This window comes from Vombatus ursinus, unplaced genomic scaffold (assembly GCF_900497805.2).
Source record: "Vombatus ursinus unplaced genomic scaffold, bare-nosed wombat genome assembly UNPS02014808.1, whole genome shotgun sequence".
Taxonomy (NCBI): domain Eukaryota; kingdom Metazoa; phylum Chordata; class Mammalia; order Diprotodontia; family Vombatidae; genus Vombatus; species Vombatus ursinus.
Genome location: NW_020954586.1, coordinates 5,125,153 through 5,142,348, shown reverse-complemented (window position 1 = coordinate 5,142,348; position 17,196 = coordinate 5,125,153). Strand labels below are relative to the sequence as shown.

At 45.9% G+C, this 17,196-nt stretch overlaps 1 protein-coding gene across 3 annotated transcripts; it reads right to left on the bottom strand.

The window, feature by feature from the left end:
* Positions 1-4,397: 4,397 nt before the first annotated feature.
* On the bottom strand, positions 4,398-13,125 carry LOC114052660 (5-hydroxytryptamine receptor 3C-like). Of its 3 annotated transcripts, XM_027875369.1 has the most exons (10): positions 12,836-13,125; positions 8,821-9,005; positions 8,357-8,401; positions 7,530-7,639; positions 7,078-7,247; positions 6,222-6,382; positions 5,478-5,682; positions 5,090-5,302; positions 4,923-4,955; positions 4,398-4,772 (listed from the first exon to the last, which is right to left on the bottom strand). In XM_027875369.1, the coding sequence occupies exons 1-10, from the start codon at positions 12,900-12,902 to the stop codon at positions 4,750-4,752; spliced, it is 1,212 nt and encodes a 403-aa protein (XP_027731170.1). In that variant the 5' UTR covers positions 12,903-13,125; the 3' UTR covers positions 4,398-4,749. The 3 variants fall into 3 exon arrangements, 2 of the variants coding, with proteins under 2 accessions (XP_027731170.1, XP_027731169.1); XM_027875368.1 differs by having other exon boundaries at positions 4,398-4,955; XR_003570295.1 differs by lacking the exon at positions 4,398-4,772 and having other exon boundaries at positions 5,090-5,210.
* Positions 13,126-17,196: the final 4,071 nt, after the last annotated feature.

The window sequence follows — 17,196 nt, the reverse complement described above, 5'->3', positions numbered from 1 at the left end:
TGTGTGTGTGTGTGTGTGTGTGTGTGTGTGTGTGTGTGTGTGTGTGACAGACAGAGAGAAAGTCATAGAAGACCAGCCCAAGCTGCTATCCAGAACAGGTAGACAGAACTGATTAGGGATGGAATCACCTCTGCTGTAGCAAGGGCCTATATGATAGAAAGGCCCTCTGATTCTGATTATGGTCACCACATGGGAGGTTTGTCTATTGTGACAACATGAAGCTCCTTCTGATACTTTTTGTAGTGTTCAGAATGTTTTGGGGCTATAATAAATACCCTGGGAGAACTGTCGGTCGTTTTTCTTGTGTGTAACATCCCGTTTCGTGTTTTGGGTCGGTGTGAGTTTTGTGGACCAGCTTGTCTGGTGGTCCAGATCCAGCTGCCCTGCTTTGGCCTTGGGGGAGGGAGGAGTATGATTTCTTAGCGAACCCCACCAAGACGCTCACCTTCAGCACTGCAAGGGTGAGTAAGTTAGAGGCTGGCTGACCGCTGGTTAGGTAGGTTACAATGGGGGTCCTTTCAGCTGTGGTTGGACTGCATGTCCAAGCCAACGTCCCTCCCAACTTTAAAATTCTGAGATTCTGCCTTCCAGCTTGGTACTACACCCCTCTATTTGTCTTATGGTTCCCCAGCCCAGTCTAAAAGATTATTAAAGTTCAGATTTTTGGTGGGCTTTGGCTCCATTTAGTGTGTTCATGATTGTTCCCTTTTCTTACAGGTGTAAGACATAAAGAATGTCTTGATCAGACCAAAAAATGGTGAGGACTGAGCCAGTTCTGCAAGAGGACAGACCCTGATGAAATGAAGCAAGAGCTTGTCCCAGTCTTGTCCTTCAGAATACTTGGGATGTTCTCTCGACTGCATCAAATACTCCTGCCCCCACTTTAACCAAGGTTTCTCTAGACTCAGTCCCAGATTTAAAGTATTTTTAGAAATCATTCTCAAATAATATTTCATAGATCTATCACAAATCTGGCTTGTACCTCATTCCTACCCTGCCTTAAAAGTCCAAAGAAATCTCCAAATATAGCCAATATCTGATTTTCCATTAAGATTCTTACCTCTATCCCAGTCTGAATAATCACAGATATCGTATTGAGATTTCTATGCAGTTCTGTTGCTGCTCTTGGTATATGGGACAGCTAGCCTAGCAAGATGAATCCAAACATTTACTATTCCCAAGGGAAACCTGAGATAGCCTGGTCTGGGTTCTTCCCGCAGAATACCCAGAAGCCATTATTAAAAGAGTGCAATCCTTCGTCGCCCCCGGCCCTCTCCTCCCTGCCCCAACACTACAGCTAGAGAAAGAGGAAAAGGCTCTCCTCCTCTTTGCCTCATGGCAGCCCCCACTGACTCCTGCAGATCCCTGGCATATTGCCAGGCTATCCTGGAGCCCCCTCATAGGTACAGACATGCCTCAGTGTGGGGTACAGTGTTGTGACACTGTTTGCTCTACCATGTCTGCTAACTGTTCTCATGGAGTACAATCTCTAGGAAGCAACTATGGAACCAACCATCCTCTGCTGCCCTAGCAACATGACTGTCCTGTCTGGCCACTCCTAGAGACAGCCTCCTCATGAGTGCATTCAATGAGAAAGAATAGGGAACCTGGTTGTTAGATGCCACAGCTCAGGACAGGATTATTTTCTCCTCCTCATCTTCGTGGGATGCATTTATATCTTATTTGGTTTTTATGTTCCATCTCTCCCCACTCCAAAGAAAGGAGTTGAGGACCTGCCTGGATTATAGGGGCTTGAATATAGCTATGGCTCCAAGATGGTACTTGTTGCATGTTCTGAACTGGGGTCTTGTGGGAGGATATAGAATAGCAAGATCTCTACCCAACTAGGGAATGTATAACCTGGTGTGGATGGGAAAGAACAATGGTTACAACCATTACCAGAACCAAATGATATCCTTTGGCCTGGCCAGTGGCCTCATAATATTCTCACACTTTGTGAACAATAGCCTGGTGGCTCTCTCAGATCAGAATGTTATCATCTCCTCAGAGAACATCTTGATCTTTCTTTGGGACTTCATAGGACACATGAGAAATGTACAAAGGGTCCTCTACAGACTGTAGACATTGAGCAGCAACCTATTCAGACCAACTTCACCTCGACAGAGCCCCTTTCCCAGTCTTTGAAAAAGAGGACTCCATTTATGTTCTCCTGGGCTAGGACCCAACTTTGATGTCCCTGCAATGGGGATCCTAATGAGAGGGTCACTTCTATACTACTCATTCAGCTATAAACATTTCCTTGTTTGTGGGGATGGACTCTGCCAGGAAAGAGGTCAAATCCAGGGAAGACAAATGCGTAAAATCAGCACAGCTAAGTTGGGCTGGTGAACTCTGACCTTGGGATTCAAGCTATTTGCTCTCTGGTCTGCTTTACACAACCCAATGGGTGTGGGAAGGTAGGTAGCTGAGGTGGAAAGATCAAAGAATTAAAGGGGATTCTGTCCCAGACTGAGATAAAATCCAAGTTTAGAGATTAACTCACAGTACCTGCCCTCCTATTAGGGGGTGCCTTCTCCTATTCTGTTGGTCGGGCTCTGATGGGAGGTCCATTTTTTGTAGGAATGTGGATGTGTTCTGCAGACTCTCAGGTCTGGTCTTCTGGCTATAGCCGTTATAATCTCATTGGTGACTGAGGTACTCCTGCGTCAGTCAAGGGTGCGTCGGATTTGATACTACTCTTTTCATCATACAGAACATGACAACATGATGACACAGCCACGAAAAGAATTGTCCAGCAGGGTTCAAGGTTGAAGAAACATGCAATCCATGTCTCTTCATGAGCCACACTAAGCAGTCCCCAGGAACAGAGGGGATGCCAAGCAGCTTGGAGCAGCCCCTGTGGAGTGCTAAATCTGTGCAGTCCACCAGATGGCATTCAAAGCTTGAGCGATGCTCCTGGATTTCAAATTGGGCAGGTGCCTGCCCCAACCTTTCCCTAGTCCCCTGAGTTCTGTGTTTAAAGTCCAGGGGGAAAGATCGTTTCCCCAAATAATTCCCAACCCTTTTGGCTCATGTGCTCTCACCCCCTTGGAGTCCCAGGCTTACTTGTCTTCTCAGCCTAACTCCAAAGAACTCACCCTCTTGGTATATAGGCTAAATGCATAGAGTATAAGAAAATCCAAAGCAAATTATAATCAATCCATTAACATTTATTAAGCATCTACTATGTGCCAGACATTGTGTTAAGTGTTGGGGATACAAAAAAAGACAGAAGACAGTCCCTGTCATCAAGGATCAGGAACACTTCACTGCAACATGGGCTAAGCATACTATTCCTAGTAAAGTTTGAGTTTCCAAATCTGAAGTTCCGCCCTTTCACCCTTCATTCAGCTTCTTTATTTTTAAATTATTATTCATGCCTTTTGTTTTTATATCATCTTCATTTCCTAATGTGTTTCTCCCTTTGCCCCTCCCAGAGGTCATCCCCTAGAACAAAGGAGAAAAAAAAAAAAGAATAACAGCTAGCATTGATATAGCACCTACTGTGTGTCAGGTACCTTACAAATAGTGTCTCATTTTATCTTCACAACAACCCAGGGAGGTAGGTGCTATTGCCCCCAATTTATAATTGAGGAAACTGTTGTTTCTAGCTTTTTGCAAAACTAGGAAAAATTACAAATCATTTCTTGCTATGAATATTTTGATACGTATAGTTCTTTTCTTTTTTGCAATTGCTGGATCAAAGGGCACAAACAATTTAGTTGCCTAATTCCCAGTTGTATTCCAGAAATGGTGGCCCAATGGACAGTTCCACTAATAATGTGTGAATGTGTCTATTTCTTCCTCTGATATTGAAGGTTCCATCTTTCGCCACTTTTATGAAGATCCTACTTTGATAAGAAAAGAAAATTTTCCAAGACCCCTTCATGACAATAGTTAGAGTTAGACAGTTAAGTTTTCACTGATTGAGAAAGTATATAACTGGAGAGCTACCCTTTGGAGATAACTCTATGGCCCCTCAGGGTTCTCTGGCTCACATACATTGGGAGTCAATGTCCAAAGAGAAGGTCTCCACCTTGTTAGAGAGATTCTCCATGAAGGCTTTATGGAAGGACATTGGCAAGGATTTTGCAGAATGAGGAGAAATTGATGGGCCATAATCTGTATCAGGGAGGGAAGAGTCACATCAATTAGGCCACAGATTGATTCAAGTTGAAGAAATCATTTTTAGAAATTTTTTAAAAAAGCAATAACATGGGATTCCATTTCTTTTCCTTGCTTCAGTATAAGAAGCAACTATTTTTGTTGATATTTTGGGGTAATTTATTTAAAATCCATTTTTACAATTAAAATTCTATTTTTAAGTCACAAATAGATGCTAGGAGTCTTTAAAAAAAAAACCAGTTGATTCTTATCTGCGTGGAACAACTCAGCTTTGACTGGATCCAAGAATTGTCTCTAGCAGTAATGTATTATCCCAAGGAGCAAATATTCCCTGCAAAAGAATTAATTAGGTCAATTCAATTACAGGGCAGCTGAGGCTTGGGTCTGAGCTGAATCATTGGGCTGAAGGAAGGTCACATAGGAAGTCAGAAGGAAGGACACTGGGTTTGTGGGAGATGGGGTGGAGCTGAAGCTGGCTGGAAGGAACAGATGAAGTTGCGTCCCCTGCAGCAGGGATGTGGGAAGTCGCTGGAGCTCGGGTAAGAGGATGAGTTCTGGCAATCCACAAAGTCAGGGAGAGTTCAAAGCCAGTGTTGGCAAGGGCTGGTGGTGGGGGCCATATTTCTAGTTGCTCCAAAGGATAATGACTGTGATGAGAGAGGAAGTCACGAATATCAAATAGATGCAGAAGAGCAGAGTGTCTAGAACAAGGCTGAATTTCACCCAAATGTCAACTTTCTGCTGCTGTTCTAGCTGTGCCCATGTAGAGTGTGGGTCTCCATTCAACCAAGCCTTACCTGGACCTGCCTTCACCCCTGGCTCCTTCAGACCTGTAGAGAAGATGAGAACTTAGCCTAACATTGGAAATGGACACCATAATTAGGAGGACCATCACTGGGAATGGGAAAGTAGAAGGATTAGGAGTTTGGAACAAGAGAGACGGGGTGGTGCTGATGGCACTTACCAGGTAGATGGATGAGGCTGGGGTCAGGACTTCCATTCTCCTTTTGGGACCTCTTAGAGAAGTCCGTTGCTCTGAGGTAGCACCGCAGCAGTGAATGGAGCCAGTGGGGCATGGGTGGTGGCTGTGTAGTAACCAGATTCAGAAGGTAGGTGAGGAAGATAGCCTCCAGCAGGCTGACCACCATCAGGGACAGGCACAGAGCAAAGTACACACCTGTGGGTCATGTGGGGAGGGGGCTCAGCGAGGAAGGGCCAGAGTGACTTCCACCTCCTCCTGTGGCCTCTTTCCCCAATCCCAACCCTAATCCTGTCATAATATTCTTTCCCAGGATCTCTTGCCCCCCAGACCCTCCCACTTCTCTCCTTCCCCACAGTGGAGGGAGCCATACCGATGAGTGGGGTGCCACTGACTGGCAATAAATCATTCATCATGAGCAGGAAGACAGTATAGCCCAGCAGCAGGGTCATCTTGAAAGGGGCTCGGTTGTCACTCTCGATTGGCAGGAAGAAGCTTAGAGCGTCGATTGCTATCAGAAATCCACTGGGCACCAGAAGGTTTATGACATAGAGTCTTGGCCGTCGCTGGATGGCCACCTAGAGGAGGAAAGGGAGAAGGAGAAAACCGGGAATAAAGAGGAAACTGCTCTTGATATGAAGAACAATGATTATTCTACAGACTACCCTCCTTTTTGACCAGAACCCAATGAGAATATTGCCCCAAACCGAATGGGACACAACCAGTCCCCAGAAGCTGTCTACATGTGCCCAAGGGATTCAGGCTATGCGTAGTGGACCTGGGGGAGGGGATAATTTGGTGTTCGAGGGTAGGGCAGCACTGAGATGCCGTTGATGGGAGGGGAAGCTGGTCCTAGGCATGAAGCAATAAGAAATCCTGATCAAAGACTTTTGGGACTTGAGTGGCTGGTTAGACTATAAGCTCCTTGAGGGCAAGGAATGTTTCACTGTTGTCTTTGTATCCCCAGCACTTAGCACAGTGCCAGGCACATGGTGGTTGTTTAATATATACTTGTGGATTGACTGAGTGATTGAAGTGGTGTGGGTTTGATGAAGATGTCTGGCAAGGGTGGGGTTGGGTGTTTGTAAGATTCCAAAGTTGGATCCTCCAAGCTCACATAGAACGTGATCTGGTCATAAAGGCTGGATCTCACTGTCAACTTTGGGGTTGCTTTGTTGATGCTCAGCAACTGCCACTCCCCTTGGGTCTGGATGAGATGGCGTGAGGTGTCTGCTATCTCCCACACTTCTTTTTCCATGCCCAACAACATGTCGTTCACTGCAGAGGAGAGCCGACTCATTCAGTTTCTCATATCGTCACTTCTCTCTGGGCTAGCTTCTCCCTTCTTTTCTCTCCTCAAGCAGGAAACTGGAAAACCCTTCATCTTCTTTGCTCTCCCTCTGTCTAAATCCCTCCACCACCACCACCCTCTCCCCCACCCAATCCACTAAACCTTTGCCTGAGGTTTTGTCAACTGGAATTTTTAAAAATTAAATTTTTTTTTCACTTAACTAACTTGGTGGTTAGTTAAGTACTTTCTCTTCCTCCTATTCCCGCCCCCCCCATAAACACACAAAGAAAACAAGAAAAACAACTCATATAATAAATACGAATAGCATAGCTAAAGAAATTCCCACCTTGGCCATGTCCAAAAGAATAGATCTTAATCTGAACCTAGAGTCCATCACTTTTTAATCAAGAGGTGGGTAACATTTGTCATTGAATCTGTCCAAAATACTCCTTGCTGTCTACCACTCCCTATATGGGTGGTCTCCCTCATGAAAATATAAAATCATTGGGGGCAAGTACTGTCTTTGCTCTTATATTTGTATCCCTAGCGCTGAGCAAAGTGCTTGGCAAATAGATAGTGCTTAATGAATGCTTCTTCATTCATTCATTCATTCATACATTCATCCCTCTCAGTTCCTCCACTGGTCACCTTGATTCAGATGACCACTCAGACTCTAGCTTACCTGTGTAGAGTAAAGAGGAGAAGGTCAGAGTGCAGTTCTGCTGATCAAAGGGGAAATAGAAGATGTCCAGGCTACAGATGCTGTTCACCTTCATTGGTTTCTTATACTTGATGTGACCTTTACTATTCACATTTGCAACAAGACCTGATGGGGTCCGATCAATGTCCATGCTGTATGAATAAAGTAGCCAATGGAGCTTTCTTCTCCAATTCCTCTGAGGCTAACTAATCCCACTCCAGTGGTCCCCATCTCTGCCAGTGACTCTCTTTTATCTCCCCAATACTCAACTGTTCTAGGCTAGGTTTCGTAGAAGTGAGCTCACCATAAGTTACCCTCTTGTGTATGTGTAGAGTTTCATCATTGCCCCAATATGTTGGTTTTTCCCTACCCTTGGATAAGATGATTTGCCTGGGGATAGTTTCCTTCCTGTTCTCCCCAGCTCTGGTACTCACAACTCTACAATGAAGATGTCTGGAAGCCAGAGGTTATCAGCTGCCACGGTGAGCTCCTTGATTCCTCCACACTCCTCTGGGTTCCAGCTGATGAATGGGTTGTCCCAAAACTAGAAGACCAAGCAATGTAGAAACAGACATTGAGGAGTGACCGGAGCCTAGGGTTAGTCTGAGAAAGTAGCTTCTCCCTTTTCCTCTGCTCTATACACTTACAATTAGGATCACAGAATTTTAAGGGATGGACAGGACCTTAGAAATCATCAAGTCCCTCTAGTCCAACAGGACCTTGGGAACCATCTAGTCTAACTCCCTCATGTTTAAAGAGGAAGAACCTGAGCTTGAGAAAGGTTAAGTGATCTGTCCAAGGCCACGCCTTGAATTATTGTCAGAGTTGGGTCTAGAAAGCCAGGCTGTTGACTCCTAGCTCAGAATTCTTTCCACTAAGCCTCTGCTCCCTTCCCCTCACTCCTATTCTTCATGATTCACTTTCTCTAATGTGATCTTATCTACCTTCCATTGATCCTTCAATGGCCTTTATCATAATGATCCTCAATGTATTATATATTATATGTGAGCTTCATCTTAGCATGAGGCTCCAGAGCTAAGAGATTATTCTCACTTTGGGGGTTTCTGCCATTACGATGATACTGCCCTCCCTCCGAGGCTTCTATCACTGCCTTCCTAGCTGTCCAGAAACCGTGTGGCCTCAGGCCTGAGCAGACTTGTCTAATTTTTAGGGCACTAATAACTACAGAAAATGTGATTTGATCAGAAAAAGCAAAAGAAATTGAGAAGAGAGGGGGCCATGGGAAGGGAAGGGATCTTACCAACTCAAGCCAGATGAATGACGTGAGGAGCTGAATCCGTGCATCCTGACAAAAGAGATTCCCACCCAGTATTATTAGGCCAGTAATCAGATCCAGCCATCCTTTCCCATGCCCATCCCAGGTTATCTTTGGGAAAATTCTGATTTTTAATGATTAACCAGGAGAAAAAATGTAGGTCCAAACAAGGAAGTCATAGGAAAGAGATGGAGAGTTAGAAAGAGTAGGCTGACCATGGGGTATGGGGGACTGGTGGAGGATTTCCGACCTGTCCAAATAGAGAAAAATTTCATTTACTATAGAAATGTCACCTTAGATTATCTCTTCCCTAAGTTTCAGAAAAATCCCTCCAATAGAGTGGGACCTCCTAGGTCAATGCTCAACATTGGATCAGACTAATTTTGGATGAAGGGGCAAGAGAGAAGTTAGGTTTGAGTGCTGTGTTCTGGGCCCATAGCCAGACTCACCACCTCCAGAATGGCGGATAAGGTGAAGGAGATGTTGACCCTGGTGGGTATACTGATGTTGACAACTGGTCGGAAGGCCTTTCTGTCAAACACCGACTGAAAAGCAGTTTGGTTCAGTCCACGTTCATCAAACCCAGAGCAGTTGATGGCAAAAGTATTGCTGCTTTGTGTTAAGGCAGGAGAATCTGTAAGATAAAAGATGTTGCTCTTGGGGCAGCTAGATGGCATAGTGGACAGAGCACTGGTCAGGAACACCTGAGTGCTAATCCAGTCTCAGGCGCTTGATACTTATTAGCTGTGTGACCCTGGGCAAGTCACTTAACTCCATTGCCTAGCAAAAAAACAAACAAAGAAACAAACAAAAAAAGATGTTACTCCTTACTGTGAGAGGGGAGCCAGGCATTTGGGCCCCTCCCATTCAAGCTCATGAACTTCCATCACTAGAGATTGAATGCTCTGACATTTGTTATTAGACTATGGGAACAGCCACCTTGAAAGGCAGATAGCTTTGCATGGAAGATGAAAGAGACACACTGTTGTCCACAATTATTGATTGCTTCTGGACTGTAAAGGTGCTAGAACGTTATCCTGATGCTGGTAATTGATGAAGCAGGTGTGTAAGGAAGCCAGTATGTGGGTGTCTGCTATGAACTATAGCGTCTGAGCGTTCCAAAAGATGGAAGGTTAGTGTTTGGTTTGTGATGTGACTGTGTGGAAGAGATGAGCGCGTTAGCCGAGGGAAGAGGTGGTGGTAGGTGCCACCCTCAAGAACATTTGAGGATTCATTCCAGATTCTGGGTGAGTTATCTAGACCTGATTCTATATTCATAGTGGTTGAGTCATTAGAGTTGTGGGAGCAACTCATGGAGACAATGGGAAGTGGGAGCAGAGGTGCCAATCACCATGGAGAAATACGCGCATCTGAGGACACTGATGGTAACTCTGGAGAGATGGTAAGATAATTCAATGGTAGTTCTCAGTCTCTAGTCATTTCTGTCCCGGAAAAGAGAATGTCCATGGGGATGCAAATGAACCCAGAGCCAGAACATCTCCATGTGTTTGAATGGGTACATGACCCCTTCCTCCCTGGATCAAAGAATGTGGGATTACCTGGTAGGCAAATGGAGAAAGGTGCTGTGGTCTGTGCTCAGATCTTACTTCCCCTGTATGTAAAACTCACCTACATGCAAACTCAGCCTGAAGCCAGTGACAGCCCCTGAACTCCACCTTCCCTTCCTTCCTGCCCTTCTCCCCAGCCTCCCAAGCCTTGTCTGCCATCCCTTATTGCTCTCTTCTGCCCTGAACCTTCCGTCCAAGTCAAAGATAAGCCTGCCTTGGTTTCCAAGTCCTCCACATCATAGAAAGGAAAGAGATGTGAAGCAGCCACGTCATGGAAGGGCGTGACATATGTGGGAGCCTAAGTAACAGCCCTAGTTCAGTTCCACAAGTATTTTTCAATCCTTTTTGTTTCACTCACTCTTGACCTCCCAGACTCCTTGACCTCTTTGAGGATCTGGGGGGGTTTCAGCTTTCACGTCTACAACCCTAGCCCTAACCTCTCTCCTGACCTCTAATGTTGCATCTCCAACTACCTTTTGAATATTTCAAATTGGATATACTGTGGGCATCTCAAGCATAACCAGCCTCAATCAGAACTCATCAACACCCCCCCCCCACACACACACCAAGCTCACTCCTCTTCTAAACATCCCATCACTGCTGCAGTCTATTTTTCCACTCATCCAAATCGTGGTGTTTTCCTAGATTCCTCTCTTGTACTCATCCCATCTATATGATCTGTTAGCAAATTTTGTCATTTTCCCCTTAGCAACAGATTTCATTAATGCCTGGACTCTTGCAAAAGCCCCCTAGCTGGTCTCCCTCACTCCAATGTCTCCCTACTCTGCTATGTCCTCCATTCAGTGATCTTCCTAAAGCATGAGTCTGACCGTGGCATTACCCTACTCAATAACCCTCAATGGCTCCCTATTACTGCTAGAATCAGACATAAAATCCTGGCTGGCTTTTAAAGCCCCTCACAACCTTTGCAGGCTTCTTACTCTTTATCCTCCCCATGCTCTGCAATGCAGCAACACAGGCCTTCTTGCGTTCCTTACACAGGACCTTCTTCTCCAGCTGATCTCTAGTTCTGTAATGACTTCTTCGCTCACCTCTGCCTCTGGCCTTCCCTGGCTTCCTTTGAGAGTAAGCTCAGATGCCACCTTCTGTGTGAGGCCTTTCCTGGCCTGTCCCATTGCTGGCGCCTTCCCCCTGAGATCACCTACCATCCACACATTACAGATCTCCTACACCCATTGTGGTGTGCAGCTGTCTCCCCCGTTAGATTGTGAGCTCCTTGAGGGCAGGGACTGTCTTTTGCCTTTCTTTGTATCCCACACAGTGCCTGGCACATAGTATGTACTTTATAAATGTGTGTGGACTGACTGACCCTTAGAATTAGTCTGTAAGAGCATCTGGGACAAGTGAGGGTTATCGTAAGTTGGCCACTGTGGGGATAGACCATACCTGGAGAGAGCTCTAGGTGTGTGCGGACAAAAGGATGCAAGAGGAGAGGCCCCTAAATGTAAAGTGAGCCGAGGGAGCCAGCGTACGTGTGGGCAAGAGATCGGAGAGGTCGGAGGGTGATTATAAGACTAGCCCTGGGTCTTACATGATTGCACGTATATAACCCAGATCAAATTGCGTACTGTCTTAGGGAAGGGGGAGGAGAAAGAGGGAGGGAGAAAATTTGGAACTCAAAATTTTATAAAAAATTCATGTCAAAAAGAAAAATAGTTAGCCCTTAGCATTTTAAAGTGGGCAAAGTACTTTACAAATAGACTCTTGTTTGATCTTCATGACAACCCTGAGTGGTAGGTGCTTTTATTATCCACATTTTAGAGATGAGGAAACCGAGGCACACAAAGTGAAGTGACCTGTTCAGGGTCACATAGCTAGTAAGTGTCTGAGGTTGGACTTGAACTGATGTCTTCCTGACTCCAGGGCCAGCGCTCTAAACACTAAGCCACAGCTGTCTCACTGCCCCACATACAAAAGGCTTTTCCTGACCTTCCCCTTCGTTAGACTGTGTAGCTGCCCCTGGTTCCCCGGGGGGGAAGCAAGGAGGCCTAGTGAGAAAGGATAGGCTGGAGGCCTGAGTCTCAGCCCTCCTCACACTCGTCACTTCTGTGCCCGTGAGGGCGTGGCAGTGTGGGAAGGTTGTGTGCTGGAAGTGCAAGGAGCTGGGTTCGAATCATACTTGCAGCTCTTGCTTGCTGTATGAACTCAGGCAAGTCTCTGATCCTCCCTGTGCCTCAGTTTCTTTATCTGTAAAATGAAGGGGTCAGGCTAGGTGGCCTCTGAGGACCTTTCTGCCTCTGGCTCTCTGATTCCAAAGGTCATCTGGCCTTTGCTTGAAGGTCTCTGCTCAGGAGCCCTCTGCGGATTAAAGCAACAGCCAAGCCTTAGTCTCCTCATTTGTAAAATGGACAGGATCATATTTCTACCCCTTCCCTCACTCCCAGGATGATTGTGAGGAAAGTGCTTTAAAATCCCTAAGGCCTCAGAGAAGCCTCTGTTATCGTTACTGTTCCAGGTTTTCTTCTTTTTACAGGAGGGAAGTTTAGGCCAGGCATTAATTCAGAGCATTTGTGGGGAAAATGTCGTGCCGATTCTAAGTAAGCCCCTTGACCCGGTGCTGAGGGAGCCCCCTAGATGTTCCCCAGCAGCTCCTCCTAGCTATAACACCAAGAGCATTGGCACTTGAGTCAGAGGTCCTGGGTTCAAATCCTGCCTTTGATGCTTACCATATGTGTGACTTTGAGCACTTACTTAATCTCCTTGAACTTTGGGTTCCTCACTCGTAAAATGTGAGGTCTCTTCCAGCTCGAAATCTAAGGTCTTATGATCCTATGAGCTTAACCTCCCGGGCCTCTGTAAAATGAGGCGACTGGACTGGAGTTCCCTTTCATTTCTAAATCTACGATCCTATGTCATATACTTGACCCCAACTTACCTTGAAGCAAAAGGCTGAGAAGGAGACACAGTAGCCATCTCTCCTGGTGGGGCCAGCCTCCTTCCATCTTTTGTTACTTGGCTTATCTGGGGATTCAGCCAGAGCTCAAGAAGACCGGGGCTTAAAGGAACAGAGGCCACACCTCGAGTTCCAGCTTTGAATATTGTTGGTTTCAGGTGACCACTCCCTGGTGAATGGCCTTAGTGGCCGGAGAAGGTCATGGAAAGAAGGTCCGACCTTGTCCCCAGCTTGGACTATAGCTCTGGCTCTACTCCAAGATGTAGGGGAGTTTTGGCCAACATCGGGCCAGCTAGCCTGCATCTGGCAGCCCTGATTGATCACTGGGCCAAGGAAAAAGTCTAATGTACCGTAGCCCTGAGCCACCGACCTTGGGGGTAGAAAACAAGGACTGCAAAGGAGGAACTGTCTGAAGTTCCCCTGGCAGAGGGCCCCACAGTCCCAAGGGAGGCCACTGCATGGATTGGCTTGATGTTAGTCATATACAGGTATGTTGTATGGGAATCATTGTGAGAAATTATTTTCGCTGCTTGGTAGGATTTTTAGCAAGCATAGAAACTGGGTCAGTATTTAAATCTATCCACGCCCTTCTGCAATCTTGTAGTGACTCTCTCGCTCTCCACAGTCTCTCAGATAACACAGATAGTGGCTCCGAAATCGTGCCTCCCAGTACTTTCAGGACCGGTTCACCTGGGCCAGGTCAGAGGAACTCCCCAGGGGCTGCCCTCTTATTGTCTCCTTTGTTATATTGGATGTCCACTCCTTAATTAGGATTTTGTTTTATCCCTTCTCATCCTTGGCCAAGAAAGGAGAAGCAAAATAAAATTGAGCAACTGCTTTCTGTTGGCGCCTGCCCCTCGCCGTCCCATCCACCCTAAGCATCGACCCCTTCCTTTCTCTGATACTTCTCTTTCCCTAAGACAGCCTTAAAAGCCCCTTTTATTGCTGTCCTTGGCAGCTAGGGGGCGCGGTGGATGGAGATGTAAGTCTAGAGTCAGGAAGTGTGCTCAACTCTGCTTCTAGGGCCATGCCACGCATGTATCCATCCTGTGTGACATGGCCTGACATACATCTTCACAGAATCACGGGATTTCAGCTTTGAAAGAGACTCTAGTGGCCAGCCAGTTAAATCCCAAACCTCTAAAGAGCTCCCCATCTGACAGCTGATCCTCACCGCCTGATTAGCTCCCACCTTTTGACTGTTGTGGCAGCCTTCCCATCAGCCTCCCTGCCTAGAGGACCTCCCTACTCCCATCCCTCTCCCACACAGCTGCCAGAGTGATTTTCCATAAGTTCAAAACTAGCCATGTCAATGAAAAACAACCCACCACTTCAGACTCTGGGATCACATGTCTACTCATCTCTTGGGCTTTTAAAGACCTTCACAATTTGCCCTCCATCCATCCTATCTTTCCCGTCTTATTGGACATTATTCTTCTAGCCACGTGCTTCAGTCCAGCCATATCAGCCTTCCTTCCGTGCATCACATGTGGCGCTTTACCTCTTGCCTACACCTTTGCCCTGGCCAGCCCTCAGTGCCTGAAACGCACTTCTCCTTCACCTCTGCCTCTTCTTTGTTGTTCAGTCATTTTTCCGTCGTGTGCAATTCTTTATGGCCCCATTTGGGGTTTTCTCAGCAAAGATACTGTAGTGGTTTGTTATTTCCTTTTCCAACTCACTTTACAGATGAGGAAACTGAGGCAAATAGGGTGAAGTGACTTGCTCAGGGTCACACAGCCAGTAAATTTCTGAGGCTGGATTTGAACTCAGGAATCTGAGTCTTCCTGACTTGAGGCCCAGGGATCTACCCACTGTACCACCTAGCCACCCTGTCTAGCATATAGTAGGCACTTAATAAATGCTTGTTGAGTGGTTGATTGTTATGGATTGTACTCAAAGTTCTCTGCTATTATGGTTGCTCCAAAGCTTATCAATGCTTATTAGAGCTTATTATTAAACTATGGTACCCAGAATTGAACACAGGGTTCTATATGTGGTCTGACTGGGATAGAATACAGCAGAACTATCACATCCTCTGGCAGCTAGGTGGCGCAGTGTATGGAGTGCAGGCCCTGGAGTCAGCAAGACCCGAATTCAAATCCAGCCTCAGACACTTCCTAGCTAAGTGACCCTGGGCAAGTCACTTAATCCTGCTTGCCTCAGTTCTTTCATCTGGAGAAGGAAATGACAAATTACTGCAGGATCTTTGCCGAGAAACCCCAAATGGGGTCACGGAGAGTTAGACGTGACTGAACAACAACACCAGCACATTCTCACTCCTGTAAGCTCTGCCTCTCCAGGAAGCCCAAAGTCCCATCAGCAGCCCTAGGTTGCCATCTCATCCTGCTGACTCATACTGAGCTTGCAGTCCACTGAAACTCCCCAGATCTCATTTCAGGCAAAATGTCATCTAACTCTGCCTTCCCATCTTGTACATGTGAATTGATTTTTTGAACCCAAATATAAGACTTTAAATGTGCATCTATTGAATTAAATCTTTTTATATTCAGCACAACATTCTTGGCTATCTAGATCCTTTTCGATTCTAACCAGAGGCGTGCTGGAGCCAGCTCGAACCAGCTCTCAAGGGCCAATTGTTGAATTTTCAGTATGAATATTACACCAACAGGCAAATGCTACAAAGCTAGGCTTGATTTGTTTGTTGTTGTCTAGATTTAAGAAAGGGATGAATAAAACGTTAACGATACAGATTAAACTTAAAAAATGCATGTGTACATTTTTTTTTGAGAACTAGTTGTTAAACATTTACCAGTACACCTCTAATTCAAACAATCTTAATGATTCCTCTTAACTTTGAGTCATCGTAAATTTGATGAGGAGAGAGATAAGAGAGAGGGAGGGAGGGAGAGAGATCATGAGATTCATGTGAGATTACTCCAGCAGATGTCTGGACAATTGAAATCTCCTGACCGTCACTATTGATAGCATGCCTCAGTGCCAGACTTGTGATCTAGTTCCTAAACCATTTCCTCTTTCTGGTCAGGTGGTCCTGTAACATACTCTGATGTCAAAATTGCACCACCGACCCAGTCAAAAAAGCCTTTACCACTCTGGCTCCTAGATTTTCTTCCTTCTAAATATCCATTGCTCTACCACACCACCCTTCCCCCTTCCTATAATTAGGGGACAGGATTTTACTCGAGCCATCAATTGGCTACCATCCTTCACAGTGGAAGTGTAAATTAAACTAAAACGTTTGAACATTGTGCTTTCTTGCTGTGAAAGCTAGCTTACATTGGTGTTTGGCAAGATGGCTAGTGAACAGCATCTGTGGACCAAAGGTACCTTCGTGGTTGAGATCCCAGATTTTTCAGAGCTTTGGAGGCTCTATGCCCATAAAGCCTGGTCAGAGAATCAAGTATTCTGTTCAAATCCCCTTTGTTTATTCTTTTTTGGGGGAAAGGGAGGAAGGGAAGATCACAGATGAGGAAACTGAGGACCAGGGAGGATGAGTGTTTTGCCCAGATTCACAAGCAGTAATGGGGAGAGCCAGGGTTCAAACTCACGTCTGACTCCAAAGTCCTCTGAGCAGTTCTAATTATTAGGAAGTTCTTTGGGGTTTTTTCTCCCCAATATCAAACTTAAATCCACCACTTCCACTCTTCACTTTGCTTCTGCCTTCTGGAGTCAAACAAAGCACTTCCCCAAACTCTTGGAGACGCCTCTCTGAGGTTTCTCTTAAGTCTTCCCTTTTCTGAAGTATATATTCCTGATTACTTCAGCTGATTCATGTCCAAATGTATTTTAGACTTCCTTTGCCTCCCTGGTTTTCCTCCTCTGGATGTGTTTAATCAATGCCCCTTGTCAGATGTGGCACCTAAAATGGAATATGATGTTCTGGATGTGGTCTGATCAAAGCAGGCCCCTCTCCTTCCAGGCCTTGGTCCCCTTCCTAAGACCTTACCCCACCTTAATAGGTGTTTTATTCTCAGAAGACTATTATTCCCCCTAAAGTGCTATCCAAAAGAGTATTGCTATCCTACACCCCACCCCCCCATAAAGGTGCAGGCATTGTAATGGGGGATGTCCAAAGAACCTGGCTACCTCCATTAAATCACAAAGTAGTGATGGTCGCTCATCAGGAAGCCCCCTTCCTTGGCCTAATTGATGAAATCATGGCATGTGGGGGGAGCAGGGCCCAGGAGAGAGTCGAGACAGGAGGTGGCCGTGAAGGGTGTGATCTTTGGCAGGAGAGAAGAAAGCCAGCTAGGAATTCAAGAGAATTCACCCTGGCAGTTGGGAGGTGAGATGTGAAGAAGGTCCAGGTAGCTTAGCTGAATGACCTGCTCAGTCAAAGTGCTACACCCAGGGGGAGCAGTGTG

Coding starts and splice junctions, on each gene's coding strand:
- LOC114052660 (XM_027875368.1), bottom strand. CDS start 12,902: ATGGAAGGAGGCTGGCCCCACCAGGAGAGATGGCTACTGTGTCTCCTT. Junction 9,006..12,835: donor TCTCAGCCTTTTGCTTCAAG/GTAAGTTGGGGT, acceptor TTTATCTTACAG/ATTCTCCTGCCTTAACACAA. Junction 8,402..8,820: donor TATCCGCCATTCTGGAGGTG/GTGAGTCTGGCT, acceptor CTCTTTTGTCAG/GATGCACGGATTCAGCTCCT.